Source organism: Leguminivora glycinivorella, chromosome 9, assembly GCF_023078275.1.
Source record: "Leguminivora glycinivorella isolate SPB_JAAS2020 chromosome 9, LegGlyc_1.1, whole genome shotgun sequence".
NCBI lineage: Eukaryota > Metazoa > Arthropoda > Insecta > Lepidoptera > Tortricidae > Leguminivora > Leguminivora glycinivorella.
Genome location: NC_062979.1, coordinates 15,120,154 through 15,135,648, shown reverse-complemented (window position 1 = coordinate 15,135,648; position 15,495 = coordinate 15,120,154). Strand labels below are relative to the sequence as shown.

Genomic DNA, 15,495 nt, shown 5'->3' with positions numbered 1-15,495 from the left:
GATGCAATAAATAACAAAAGTTTTCACTTGCAAAGTAAAATTAACATCCGGGCCCTGAGGTGACATTACAAGTACAGTATTGATTATTTATACAATTATCTACTTCCTAAGGCTTTACACTATAGGATTTAGGTATTCATCATTTATCTAAGGGCATTTTCAGAAAATGGGACCCAAAATTAGTGACAGTTGTTAACAAAAATTAACTCAATGTCAGTTTTGTGACGACAATTAAGAATAAAATTTGTCTAAAAACCAACTTTTTTCATGTTCTAAATGTAGATTATTGCTTATAGTTTATGTAATTAACACAAAAGAAATATTTTTATTGAATTTTCATGCTTAATTGTCGTCACAAAACTGACATCGAGTTAATTTTTGTTAACAACTTTCACTAATTTTGGGTCCCAATTTTTGAAAATGCCCTTATATACTAAATAGGTACCTTAATACTCAGATACTATTAAGTATATTTTATTGTATTTTTATAATTGACTACAGTGGGAGATAATTACGTAAAATTAAATTTAAATGTATTTTTAACGCGATAGGAGGCAATCGAACAGACAGGTCGCCTGATGGTAAGCGATCACTGCCGCCTATGGACACCCGAAACACCATGGTGACGTGTCATATAATCTCTGGATAAAATGAGCAACAACCGTGAAATTTAAAATAGGTATGAGCTATTAATTATTATGAATAGTATATCTATTATCTACCTACTGGTTACAAACTTGTTATTTTTTACTTTAAACTACATATTGTAAGTATGTAACGGTAATTAATATGTTGCTGCTTGGTTTTCTTAAAATATGATTTAAAATAAAACAAAATCTAACTGGAATCTGAAATCTGAAGAAAAAATCAAAATCTGATCTTTAATAAAATTAAGTTTATTATACAGTGAAAATGATTCTAAAAATAAGTATACAACTACTTTACTTCACTAAACTATTATTGAAATGCATTATCCATAGACAAATACCTCTCCTCAAAGAACTTATGCCTCTTCCGTTTTCTCTCTCCGTCCTCAGGTTTGGAGAAGAAGGAACTGATTGATTTCACTTTTTTCTTGGGAAGTTCGTCATCGATTTCTTCGAATGTACAGGTAGCGGCTTTCTCTTGTAGCATCAGTTCAGCTGAGGACCAAAACATTTCATGTTACTTGTAGTGTATTGAAATATGAGAGTACTTCAACAAAACCAGTCTGGATTTGTCGGGTACGCAATCACATGTGCTCTCCTGAATTTCCCGCGATATAATACTGGCGAGATAAAATTGTGGTAAATTTAACTGGAATAATGTCTTAGAATTCTTAGATAGTAGGCGTAATTGAGTTAAGACGATACGGTAGGGGTAATTTCTCCATACAAACGCTCTCGACTATTTCCTCCCTGGTTTTTGAAGATAGAGCAATGATTTTTTCAACACAGATTGTTATTATTTTTATCTGTGTCGGACCGTTTTGATTTTTATGATATTCTGCTTTTTAAAGACTCTAGAGCCAATCAAAAATTTCCAAAAACGGCCTTTTTCATTGTGGCGCAAAAAAAGGTGTGATACTCAAGATTGGTAACAATTAACCAAAAAAGCTAAACGGTCCGACATAGATTATTTCATTGTTATTCAGATTCTCAAATTTCGTTCCGATTGATTAAGTTTTGAAGGAGGAAAGAGTCGAGAGCGGAACCTCGATTTTAAAGATTTTTTTGAAATATCTTTTGACTGAGTTGTTCTTAATGGACAATTTTTTTTCGATAAATCTAGTTAATAACACTTGTATATTTAACTAAAATTCCCAAGTTGAAAGGGGGGCTACTTTCCATTTTAGCATTTTCGCTACCGTATCCTCTTAAGGTACAGTGGGGCAAATCTCGACTGGGGGGTAATTGTAACTGATCCAATTTTTCCATTATTACACTATGGTGTTGAGCTCTACATGTATCCACTAAACACACCTACCATATATAACCGGTGGACACTCTATTTAATAATGAAAACATTGTAAAACATGGAGAAAATGAATCAGTTACATTTGCCCCCCAGTCGGGATTTGCCCCGCTGTACCTTATAAAAATATTTAGTCCAAACGCATATTAAAGCAGAATGATACGTATATCTATTTGATTTTAAACTTTCATTTCTCTTTACAGCATTATCTAAATCTTAATTATTCCCATATAATATACGGAGTATGATATTGAAGAATACAAATCTTAAAAATCCTTATACCGTTAAAAAATAACACTGAATCAGATATTTTACATGTTGTCCGTTAAGACAACTTTGTTGTTGGACAATGATATAATAGTATTTACATTACGATACAAGTGCGTAAAAAAGGAAGTTCGAAACGAGTGGCGATAAATTAAAACACGACCGAAGGGAGTGTTTTAAATCGACACGAGTTACGAATTTCCTTTTCGCACGTGTATCGTACGACGTTTTTCAGTACAGATGGCCCTCCCAAGTTTCGACCTGGCATATAATGAATCACTTCTCGCACTAGTGCGTAAAAAAAACACCATCTGTACTGAAAAAGTAATTTCAACAGACAACAGACAGAGCAACACAGTTCCTCTTACAATTATCTCAATTTATAGTATTACTAGCTTTTGCCCACGGCTTCGCTCGCGTTAGAAAGAGACAAAAAGTAACCTATGTCACTCTCCATCCCTTCAACTATCTCCACCTAAAAAAATCACGTCAATTCGTCGCTCCGTTTTGACGTAAAAGACGGACAAACAAACAGACAGACACACTTTCCCATTTATAATATACTAGCTTTTGCCCGCAGCTTCGCTCGCGTTAGAAAGAGATAAAAGTAGCCTATGTCACTCTCCATCCCTTCAACTATCTTCACTTAAAAAATCACGTCAATTCATCGCTCCGTTTTGCCGTGAAAGACGGACAAACAAACAGACACACACACTTTCCCATTTATAATATTAGTATGGATGATATTATGTGAATTGATGAGAGTTATAGTTCTCGTGATTATAATTATATGTCATGTTTTATGTTACATGTCTGACGACCGGTCTGGCGCAGTCGGTAGTGACCCTGCCTCCTACGCCGCGGTCCCGGGTTCGAATCCCGGTAAGGGCATTAATTTGTGTGATGGGCACAGATATTTGTTCCTGAGTCATGGATGTTTTCTATATTTATATATAAGTATTTATATATATTATATATATCGTTGTCTGAGTACCCACAACACAAGCCTTCTTGAGCTTACCGTGGGCCTCAGTCAATCTGTGTAAGAATGTCCTATAATATTTATAATTTATAATTTTAATTTAATTTACCTGTAGACCAACTGAAGCGGACAAGCATTGGGTACCCGAACACATAGTCAATCTGCTCTCTGATAAACTTCTTTGTAAGGGGATCTGTAAATTGAAGATGTTGATGTTAAGTGCACAGGACAGGCAAATCATATTTTTAATACGTTATTAGACTGTCAGTCATCCAGACTTAACTACTTGTGACAATGATTCTGACAAGCTTTGGGGTCGGGTCACAACGGAACGGCAGCGGCCGAAGTAATTTGTTTTTTATCTACATTCATAAAAAGACCAACTTATCACTTGACTAACTCAAACAGGCCAAGCAACCTGGCTGTAGAATTGTAGATAAAGTTAATAATAACCTAACCACAAATTAAAATTTTGAAAAAACCCCCTACCCCGACGCTTTCTATTAATGAAGTAATACAGAAATAGTTTTAATCTTACTTGTTGATAATTTTTACTGAATGTACTTGCCTCCAGGGTATCCGCTGCCAAATTCAGCATGCGTCAGTTCTAGGCCTTCTTTAAACTGCCAGACCTTCAGAGCATGGTCCCTCGTCACCTTGGCTACAATACTGGCCGCTGATACTATGGGATAGATAGAGTCAGCCTTTTTTGCCACCTGGAATTATATCAAGTTTTTTTGTTAAGGTTGTATCAATTGCAATAAAGGAAAAATTTAAATAGCATTTGTAACACACAAGAAATGTCCAAACACAAGTGGAAAAGAGATCTAAAACCAAATTGCTTTAATTATTTTTCTACTAAAAGATATTATCATAATATAAATTCTCCCACATATTAGAAATGTATGATAATGAATTAATGAATTAACATCTCCAGTTTATATGAAATTCAATTCATCATCCTTCTTGCGTTATCCCAGCATTTGCCACGGCTCATGGGAGCCTGGGGTCCGCTTTGACAACTAATCCCAAGATTTGGCGAAGGCTGTATAGCAGGGGGAAATTAGCTAAAATTACGGCATAATTAATGGAAGGTTTTTTTAAATTGAAATATGTACGTTATAGACCGAAGTTATTTTTCATCAATCCTCCCCACTCCTCCCTCCTCTGCGTCACCCCTCTATCCTCCCTTAAAGTGCCGAAAATGCGGTTTTTCTCGATTTCTGACAAAACTGTTGAAGATACAGAAAAAGCGCGTAGGAACGAAGTAATCCTTAATAAATTTACTACAAATCATTCATTAACACTTTGGTTCTAGCACTTATAGTTTACGCGTGATCCGTCACGAAAGTTGGTCCTTTGCTGCAATCTTCTTTAGTGAATGTTAAGTTTTCGCCCAAAATGCATACGAAATCGTCGAAATTTGTTTGATATAACTAAAATATTGTAACTCATGACTAAAATAAAATTAAAGGGGAAAAATCACTACCATGGGTGGAATTGGACGACCGGTCTGGCTCAGTCGGTAGTGACCCTGCCTGCTGAGCCGCGGTCCCAGGTTCGAATCCCGGTAAGGGCATTTATTTGTGTGATGAGCACAGATATTTGTTCCTGAGTCATGGATGTTTTCTATGTATATACGTATGTATTTATCTATTGAAGTATGTATATCGTCGCTTAGCACCCATAGTACAAGCTTTGCTTAGTTTGGGGCTAAGTTGATCTGTGTAAGGTGTCCCCCAATATTTATTTATTATTTATTTATTATTTATTATTTCCAATATGTCTTGGAATTCCAGTAACTATTTAAGACGTAATATTTTCACGGTAGTAGTCGCTAGGAGTACCATTGATCTATATAGTGTATCTATGACTGGGGATGAGCTTTTGGTAGCTGTTGGTAGAGCCCTGGAGTATCAATCCAGTAGCCGTGAGTTCTAGTCCTGCGGCGCTGGCTATATTTTGGGCCCTAAGTTAAAAAAATATTAAAGTCGATTTTGTTTTCGTTTATAAATACATTGATAACATATAAATTTAACATTTCGTTTTGGGTCACATTCCTAGGGTGCTTTTTTAGTAATTTGGTAATTTGTGGTTATAATTTTTAATTTGACCTAATGTGGTAAAAAAAATATTCGAGAGAAAAAATGTAACTGTATTGCATTTAGAATGATATTTTTAGCGTGTATACGTAGTTTGGGTCAATTTACTCGAGTGCTATATGACAATTTGTCATACCTAGCGAAACAGACACAAAAAAATATTCATGTTAAAAAAAATAAGAAACGTCGCATTGCCTCCTTTAAATATATCAATAAACTGAAATTGTGTTTTCCTACTCCAGTGCTTGATAAAATTTGCGACAATTTAGCAAAAATAGGTTTTTACCATTCCAAAAAAATATTAAAGTTACTAGAGTTCTTATCTTATTAACTAAAAAGACAAGATAAATAAGATACGTGAATTTGGGTAAGTTTAATAGAATGCTTCGAAAAATAATACGGTATTAATATTTGCGTTCGATCAAGTCAAGCGAGCGCAGTGACGCGGGTAGTGTAGGTATTATGATACCGACCGCGCGACCGTGGCGCGGCAGCGGGGAAGGGCAATGACCTCTCTCGACATTCGAATAACCGCACGTTGTGTACAAAACGCCAAAATTTATTTCAACTGTGCGCATCACGCTATTTAATGCTAAGCCTGAAAGGGTTGTATTTGATAAGACTACTAGAGTAACAATTTTAACTTAATATACCTATTTTCCACATGCGTCAGTAAATAATTTAATTTATAAATAATAAATTTAGTATACATCGTGGAATCTACTACTACTACTGCCAAATAAAATAATGCGATTTATCATCTAAGTACTTTAGACTTATATTTAAGCGTGTCACTCACTATGCAGGTAGCTGAGCGCTTATCTTTCAATATGAATCCACATACATAAAATATATATAATTCAATGAGCTAACACACGCGCCGCCGATTATTCATATTTTATTTTGAAGTACATGTGGGGATCGACGTTGGTACGAGATCATATTATATCGTAAAATGGTGAGGAATTTATATGTAGAAAATACAGGATTATAAAGCAAAATACAGGATGTACTTTTTATAACCGGCAATATTTAACGTGGTGAAGTCATATAACTGATATCGAATACAAAACACTAAACGCCCAATGGACTTGCCTCGCGTGACGTCACGTAGTGTTTTTAGGGTTCCGTAGTCAACTAGGAACCCTTATAGTTTCGCCATGTCTGTCTGTCCGTCCGTCCGTCCGTCCGTCCGTCCGTCCGCGGATAATCTCAGTAACCGTAAGCACTAGAAAGCTGAAATTTGGTACCAATATGTATATCAATCACGCCAACAAAGTGCAAAAATAAAAAATGGAAAAAAATGATTTGTTAGGGTACCCCCCCCCCCCTACATGTAAAGTGGGGGCTGATATTTTTTTCATTCCAACCCCAACGTGTGATATATTGTTGGATAGGTATTTAAAAATGAATAAGGGTTTACTAAGATCGTTTTTTGATAATATTAATATTTTCGGAAATAATCGCTCCTAAAGGAAAAAAAAGTGCGACTCCCCCCCCTCTAACTTTTGAACCATATGTTTAAAAAATATGAAAAAAAAATTTTATAAAGACTTTCTAGGAAAATTGTTTTGAACTTGATAGGTTCAGTAGTTTTTGAGAAAAATACGAAAAACTACGGAACCCTACACAGCGTGGCCCGACACGCTCTTGGCCGGTTTTTTAGATAAAAATTAAACGAAATCTTTCCTCAAATTACTATTAAGCCAATCTTATCCTATCCTACCTGTCGTTTAAACAAAGATGAAATAAAATAACTTAATTAAATATAACTTATATATTTTCTTTAAGAATATCATATACTTTTAAATGAGCAATTCTTGTATAATATACAATAGAATATAGAATTGATAAATAAATGAATATTAAATGAATATTATTCATTTATTTATCAATTCTATATTCTATTCTATTTTTCTATATAATATAAAGCTGCAACCCGACTGACATTTTTCCAAAAATAGCCAGGAGATTTTGCAGGTGGCAGTATTTGGTGTGGCTGTGGTAGTATAGAGGTTGATCTTGCGACCCCGGAAAAATCCGACCGATCTACCGGTTTCGGGTAAAAAAATGTTGAACGGTCTGGCCAAACGGCAGGAGATAGCCGGGGGGTGCTCGACCAAAATGTCATAGAGGACCCTGGGCAGTTTTTGACGCCGCCATTTTTTTTTTCAAAATGGCCGACTTTTTTTGAAGATTTTTCAAGTTTGTCGTAGAGTGCTCAAATTTTTGTTGTAGAATCTCCAAGAGGCTTTGATTGGAATGAAATAAAAGAAATTGAAAAATACTACAAATGTGAGAAAACTGGCCACTTTTGTTTTGTATGGCAACTTTTAAACGGTAAGAGATAGCCGGGGCTGCTCGACCAAATGTCATACAGGGTTTTAAGTAGAAAAAAGTTTCATTAAAAAAATCAATATGGCTGATTTTTTTTTTGAAAAATTTCAAAATGGTCCTAGCGCGCTGAGATTTGTCACACGGGTGGACGGCCACCCGAAGATTAGCTTCGCTGAAATTTGTTATGTAGGGGTTCTCGGGGTTGGAAAATCGATCTAGCGTAGCCTTAGGTCCCGGAAAACGGCGAATTATGGAGTTTTAATGAGTTTTTCTTTCGCGTTAGTAAACGTTAAATGTGGTCGTTAATTTCGCCCCGCGCACATCGGCTGCGCTTAGCTCAGTCGTACGAGGTCGGTCTAATGTTCGCAGACAGATTGCAGGTGTCAGGGTTTCGAATCCCGGCCAGAAATTAAGTTTTAATTTTTTGTTTTGTTTTTTTTTTGTTCTTGTATTTATAAGTTTTTTTTTCTAAAGACGTGATATAATAAAATAGAACCGAGCTATCGTCCAGATGTTTTAGGATATTATTTATTGATTGGCTGCAAGAAATGCCTAGGAGTATTGGCCGAACGGTAATTAACAAAAATTACACAGTCAAAAGGTTAATTGTCATTAACCATTAAAAATTAATGAACGCCAATTGTCATTAAAGTTAATGTATTTCGAAAAATAACAAACAAATTATCATCGTAATTAAAGAAATCGTCACGGTGAGTTCGTGGGTGAGCAGTATCCAAGATAGAGCTGACAGTGCTGACACTGAGCTGACACTGGCTCGGCTGTACCTAGTAGAACTCAGGTTTGGTACAATATAGAGATTATATAAAGACACGCTGTTTTGGTACGACTCATCATGATAAGCGCTTGGGAAAGTAGTACCTAAGCTTTAGCTCATGCTGAACCCTGAGTCCTGTTAGCGTAGCCAGTGTTTTTGGGTATCTCTTTATGATATCACTGCATGATTTGTTTTGTTGATTTTTACGCTGGGTGACGTTTGCTCTTAACGCGGTTGTACAAAATGGCCGAGGCGATGCCAGTCACGGACGTCTGAAAACTGTCACGACTTCGAAACTAGTCTCCAAAGTACTATATAAAAAGTTTTCACAAAACAACAGTTAAAGCTTTTGAAATGGTTGATACTGTAGGTATCTCGAAAATAATAGATACATCATTTCCTTATTGAGGAATTATACTATGAAATAATAAAATCATCCCCTATCAAAAATAAACACGCCAGTGTTAAAGCCTGTTAAAGGTATGGCAAAAACCATCGTTCTGAACTATGATTTTAATATATATCCATAATTTTAAACAGGCCTATCACAGCTCTCGTTAAATATTACTTAGATACGAGAGACTAATACGATTGGTCGGCCGAAGGCAAGAAAACTCATTGTGATTCGCTGAGACGCTGCTGCAAAAGAATACAAATAGATAAACCTTTTCATTAAACTTAACTATCTTATAATTTAATCTGGGGGCACGGCAGTACCCCCGCCAAGTCGAGCACGAAGCCAACACTGCCGTACCATCCTTTACTTGGAACCATTTCGCCGCATTTTCAGGCCCCTATTTGAGAACCTCTGGATAAGACCGGAACGCAGAAATTTTCGTCGTTTAGTAAGCTATAATAACATACTTAAAACTCAAAATTGCAAGTCTGTACGTCGCAACACGGGTGGATAGCCGCCCCAAGATTAGTATACAAAAAGAAAATTTCTAAAAATTCAAAATGGCTGCCTTTGAACGCCAATTGAAATTTGTATGGAGGTTTTTTTTAATCGCCATAGCTCCGTAACGGTAGGAAAAAGGTTAAAGTGCTTGAATTAATGTTGTACAGTTATCTTAGGTCCATCGAATGGCATTTACAAAATTTCAAAATGGCCGACTTTGAATTATTTTTTTTATCTTCGGTCCGAGCGCGGTAAAATTTGGCACGTGGTAAAAACGGGGGCCAAAAATAGGAATGAGAATTTTTTTTTGGAAAAGTCAAAAACGGCGGCGAGAGGGGACAAAGTCAAATTTCCCAAAATCAAAGTCGGTCATTTTGAAATTGTGTAGTTCAAGCTTTTTTGACCTTTTTCCTACCGTTACGGAGATATGGTTATTAAAAAAAATCTTCCATACAAATTTCAATTTGCCCACAAAGGCCGCCATTTGAAATTTTTCAATAATATTCTTTTTGAATACTAATCCGTCGGCCGTCCACTCGTGTGCCAAATCTCAGCGCACTAGGACCATTTTGAAATTTAAAAAAAAGTCGGCCATTTTGAATTTTTTTTAATACAACTTTTTTCTACTCCTAGATCTGTATGACATTTGGTCGAGCACCCCCGGCTATCTCTTACGATTTAAAAGTTGCCATACAAAACAAAAGTAGCCAGTTTTCTCACATTTGTCGCACTTTTCAATTTTTTTCTATTTCATTCTAATCAAGGCTGCTTGGAGATTCTACGACCAAAATTAGAGTGCTCTACGACAAACTTGAAAAATCGTCTAAATAAGACGGTCATTTTGAAAAAAAAAATGGCAGCGTCAAAAACAACCCAGGGTCCTCTATGACATTTGGTCGAACACCCCTTGGCTATTTCCCGCCGTTTGGTCAGGCCGTCCAAAATTTTTTTACCTGGAACAGGTAGACCGACGGTCGGATTTTTACAGGGTTGCAGGACAAACCTCTATACGGCCACACCAAACACTGCCACCGGCGGAACCTCCTTCTGGCTGTTTTTTGAAAAATGTCAGTCGTGTTGCAGCTTTATATTACACTAGCTTTTGCACGCGGCGTCGCTCGCGTTAGAAAGAGACAAAAAGTAGCCTATGTCACTCTCCATCCTTTCAACTATCTCCACTTTAAAAAATCACGTCAATTCGTCGCTCCGTTTTTCCGCGAAAGACGGAGAAACAAACAGACATACTTTCGCATTTATAATATTAGTATGGATAGATAAATGTAAGTAAAAAAAATACATACGTATTTTGATTACCATTTTTCTAAGGTAGGGTTAAATTCGAAACCAATTGAGGTAATGTCGAAAATCTGTAAAAAGGATACTAATGCCATATAATGAGAATAATTACAATAATGGCTACCGCAGTCTCACCACCTGTGTTTGCACACACGCGCGCGCACACAGACACACGCGGCGGGGGACTTTGTTTTATAAGGTGTACAGATATATTATGCCGCCGTGCGCTTCGTGTCCATTATAAATGAAAATTAAGGAAAATATAGGAAATAATATTCAAGTTACAATTTATTGTTTTTGGGTTTTGTATCCATTTGCATCCATAAATATTTCCCGTCATAAAAATTACACCCTGTATTGTGGAACTAAAAACTGAAATCAATAGTTACAATAATATAATCACGGTGTATGAATAGGAGCGCCGGATCGAATTAGGTACTTCAATATCGGGACAAAAGGTTCTGGAGTTTCGAGGATTTCGTAGGGAAATGTAAAATAATAGTGCATTAGGGTAATTCCGAAAGTCGTCTAATTACAAAAGTCACATAAAAATCAGCATTATTTCCATCATATCAAGATTCCCTCTTCGGAATTACCAGAGCATTTTTGTCATTCGGAATTACCCTAATGCACCATAATAAAAATTTACGATAGTTTAGCTAGTTTACTTCGTTTATTTTAGATAGTAGACCTTTACGTGTTTTCGACATTTATAATTGGTCTGTTTTCGTTACTAATGTAATAAAGTTCTTAAGGTTACCTACTATGTATAAGTTTTAATTGGGAAGACTTACAAAAAAATCGGGAGAATCCCGCCAAAGCCCGACCCTCTGGCAATCTTAAATTATGTATGACTGCGCACGAGAAGTAGGTACCTACGCCTCGTGTCACAGCGCGGCGTCCCGCCAGCGGCATGCGCCAACCTGTTTGGCTATCGGTTGCGCGCCACACAGCGCAAAAATTTAAAATACTACTCTATTGCGTTGCGTTTTATTCTGCCAAATATTGAAAACCCATGGATGAAAGTGACCCAAATTAAAAATGATGACTTGATATCATTTTATAATAATATAGACGTCAACTTATTAACATGAAATTTTTTTCAGGCTTTGACAGGGTTTTTATTAAAAAAAAATTTTTTTTATATATAAGCAATGGATAAAATGTGACACACTTTAAGAAAATATATATATAATAATGTCCTGAATGGTATAAGACTTCACTTACCAACTCTAATATTTTGTTAGGTGTTTTAGGGCCAATATTAGACATTTTTAAAATATCATTAAACCCATGGATGAAAATGACCCAAAATGCATATGTACATCGGCAACCACGTTGTTTTTATATAGATACAAATAATTTCTTCTCGAATATTTCTTTGACTGAACACTGCTTAAAAATAGAAATACCTAAATTTCGAGCTAAGCAGGTACCTAGGACGACCCAAAATATTATTTTTATATTTGATCAATAGTCTAAAAACTATATGCAAAAAAGAAGCAACGTGAATATTATCGAAACCTCAAAAGCTATCGCTACCCGACTATTCAAGTCCCACCCATGGTAGTGATTTTTCCCCCTGAAATTCATTTTCAGTTTATAATATTTTAGTAATATCAAACAGATTTCGTAAGCAATTTGGGAGAAAACTTAACATTCACTAAAGAAAATTGCAGTAAAGGACCAACTTTCGTGATGGATCACGCGAAACCTATAAGTGCTAGAACCAAAGTGTCAATGAACGATTTGTAGTAAATTTATCAAGGATTACTTTTTTCCTACACGCTTTTTCTGTATCTACAACGGTTTTGTCAGAAATCGCGAAAAACCGCATTTTCGGCTATTTAAGGGGGGGGGAAGAGGGGTGACGCAGAGGGGGGAGGGATGGGGAGGGTTGATGAAAAATAACTTCGGCCTGTAATGTACATATCCCAATCAAAAAAAATCTTCCATTAATTATGCCAACATTTTCATACATAACTTTCCAGAAGCAACGGACTAGTAGTTTTACGAAAGCAACTGCCATCTGAACTTCCAACCCGGTAACTTGGCCTTATTGTAATTAGTCCGGTTTCCTCACGATGTTTTCCTTCACCGAAAAGCAAAATTCAATTCAATTATTGATTGCATTGGAAAAATTAAAAATTTATGTAGGTATTATGCTAACTACAAACTTAAATCATAAAAAGAAAATATATACAATACATACAGTAATTTTATAGTTGGGAAAGATCTCACTGAGTCTGGCTTGATACTTTTCCGGAGGTCCCACGGTGTCCACATACACCTCTGTGATGTTAGCTCCGGATTCTGCCACTTTCTTGATTAGATCTATAGCCGAGTTCATGGATACCTGAAATATTTCAATTACAATAAGAGGGTAAGTACTATCAGCTGCAAAAGTTCATGGAGAAATTATGAATGAATTGATTGATAAATTCGCCATGCGCTTTTGCAGGTGATAGTACAATGTCTGCCTGTATGAGAGGATGCTCTTTCAAAATTATGGTTATGATGTGTGAAGAAAAGTAGTAATCAGAACTTAAACACATCAGAATTTAAAAACACAATGGTACTCTAAAAATTTTCAAAATCATTAATTCATAATGTGCTGCATAAAGTATCTATGATATTGTTATTACCAAAAAATGATCTTTAAAATGTCTTTTAAGTACAAGTGGTGAAAAAGATTTAATGAATAATTACGTACCTCATTTAGTGAGTGCTTTGCTCGTCTATACATTGAGTTAGATATGTAATTAGGAGATATAATTTCAGCAGCCCAGCCCACATTATTTAAAGAGTCCTCTTCAGTAAGCATTTTCGTAAATATATCATCTCGTTTCTCTTCAGTTAGCGCCTTAGAATCAGCGCACCCTAGATCCTTCAGAACGCTCATTTGGCTCAAAGGACAATAAGCTACACCATACACCATGGGCCCTGAAAATGTTTAAATTATTATGTGTACCTGCTATTTATTTACAGAGGACACCTATTGTATGGTATTTTGCATTCTTCTTCGTCTTACCGAGTACTGGGCCACGTCCTGCCTCATCCACCCCAAGCATGCATGGTTCGGTTTTACAAACAGAAGGAACCTCTGAAGAATTAACAAAATTTCGAAAATTGTCTTTAGTTTTTATGAATTCCTGTAGTGCTTTTAAGGATTCCATAGTTTCTCTTTAAGAATACGAAGGCAATAGAGTGTTGTTTAAGCTATTATTGATTGAAATTAGGTTAATTTAATTTTATTGATAAAGAGTATTTTCCCGCTTGTTTTTTTTTTGTTTTTCTATGTCAATGCCAAACTGACACTAACAGAGTTGACATTGACATTTATATCGATTTGAATTGCCAGTATTCTTACTTCGAATTCCCGTATTTTTTAGTTTGGACCTCTTAAATAAAATAATTAGATAGTGATGTGACACGACACCACGCCTTGAACGACATGAAGCTAGGAACATACTACGCGGACGTCCGTCGTAAATCGACCGCGGACGGGAATCTGGGCAATGGACGTGGCCTTGAGCGCATGGACGTCCGATCGAAATCTGGCTCGCTGGATGTTTTGTTCCGTGTACACTGATCGGTCGCGGTCGCGGTCGATTTACGACGGACGTCCGCGTAGTATGTTCCTAGCTTCATCCGTCGGGCCTTAATATCTGCTAATATCCCCTCGACGCTGGAACCGCAGGCCTCAGCCGATCGGATGGCAAAAGGCCCGACGGCTTGACACTGGTGCCGTGGGAAAGTGGGAAAAAGGGGGGAAGGGGGGGGGGTCATGAAAAAATCACCAAATATCACCATGGGGAGTGGGGGGTTACGAACATATCACGTGTAATTTTTTTTGTTACACTAACGTAAAGAAAAAAACATTTTTTTGAGCTATTTTTATATCAACTTTTACAGTCAGAACTTACTTTGTGCAGTGTAAAGAGAACAGAATAGAATATGTACTTAGAATATAATCTATTCGTGAACACAGTCAAGATTAATTACACATTACAACACAAACAGAAAGGACTGAAGACTTGCTTAGCCTTGAGGTTGACTGGTAGAGAATGCCTTAAAGCGTTAAGTCCGCCTTTTTGTACTGCAAGATTTTTCTTTTGTCCAATAATAAAGATTAAATAAATAAATAAAATGAAGTGCCACGAAATGGCCTCATTTCAACGTGTTGCTGGTGACTTCCAGCGCTGATCTTCCGATGAGATCAGTGCAATCGGTTATTTTTAATTCTCAAAGATTTCCCAAAGGTTATAGATGGTCAACCTAATCATGGCACTGAAAAAAGGCGCCAAATTTGATAAATGTAGAGCTCACCGGCCAAATGTCTTCAAAAAACGCGTGCCTTCCCCTGGGCGCACACGGAGGCGACAGTTGCACGGCGACATTTTTTGTCTCTGTCTTGGACGCACATAGTAACGACAGAGACAAAAGATGTCGCCGTGCAACTATCGCCTCCGTGTGCGCCCAGCCTTCCTAAACCTTGACGTTGGCTGAATCATCGACGAGTCATAACACTTAAAAATCGGCCAAGTGTGAGTTGGACTCGTGTTGCAGGGGTTCCTTACATCACAAGAAGAGCTTAAGCGCCTTCTGGAGGCGCTTAAGCTCAGTCATTTTTGAAAATAATCGATATTTTGAACAATTTCTAAAAAGACGAAACAAAAATGAATGTAGGTAGGTACATGTAATATTCAAACTCACTCAACACTTTCAAAAGATTTGCTAACTCCTTGCAGCCCCAGTGAGTGAAATTCGTAATTTGAGATTTTTCTTTTAAGTCCGATCCGATTTAGGCTTGACTATATATTTCTAATAGGCTTTCCTGTAATTTGTACATTAAAGGCTAGCTCGGGTATATTTTTGAAAATTT

The 15,495-nt window shown here is 36.5% G+C and overlaps 1 protein-coding gene across 1 annotated transcript; it reads right to left on the bottom strand.

Annotated features, from left to right (window-relative positions):
• Positions 1-561: 561 nt before the first annotated feature.
• LOC125229722 (ribonuclease H2 subunit A) lies at positions 562-13,911 on the bottom strand. The gene is made up of 6 exons (XM_048134646.1): positions 13,642-13,911; positions 13,324-13,553; positions 12,823-12,966; positions 3,771-3,918; positions 3,312-3,395; positions 562-1,142 (listed from the first exon to the last, which is right to left on the bottom strand). The coding sequence occupies exons 1-6, from the start codon at positions 13,784-13,786 to the stop codon at positions 958-960; spliced, it is 936 nt and encodes a 311-aa protein (XP_047990603.1). The 5' UTR covers positions 13,787-13,911; the 3' UTR covers positions 562-957.
• Between the last annotated feature and the right edge of the window lie 1,584 nt (positions 13,912-15,495).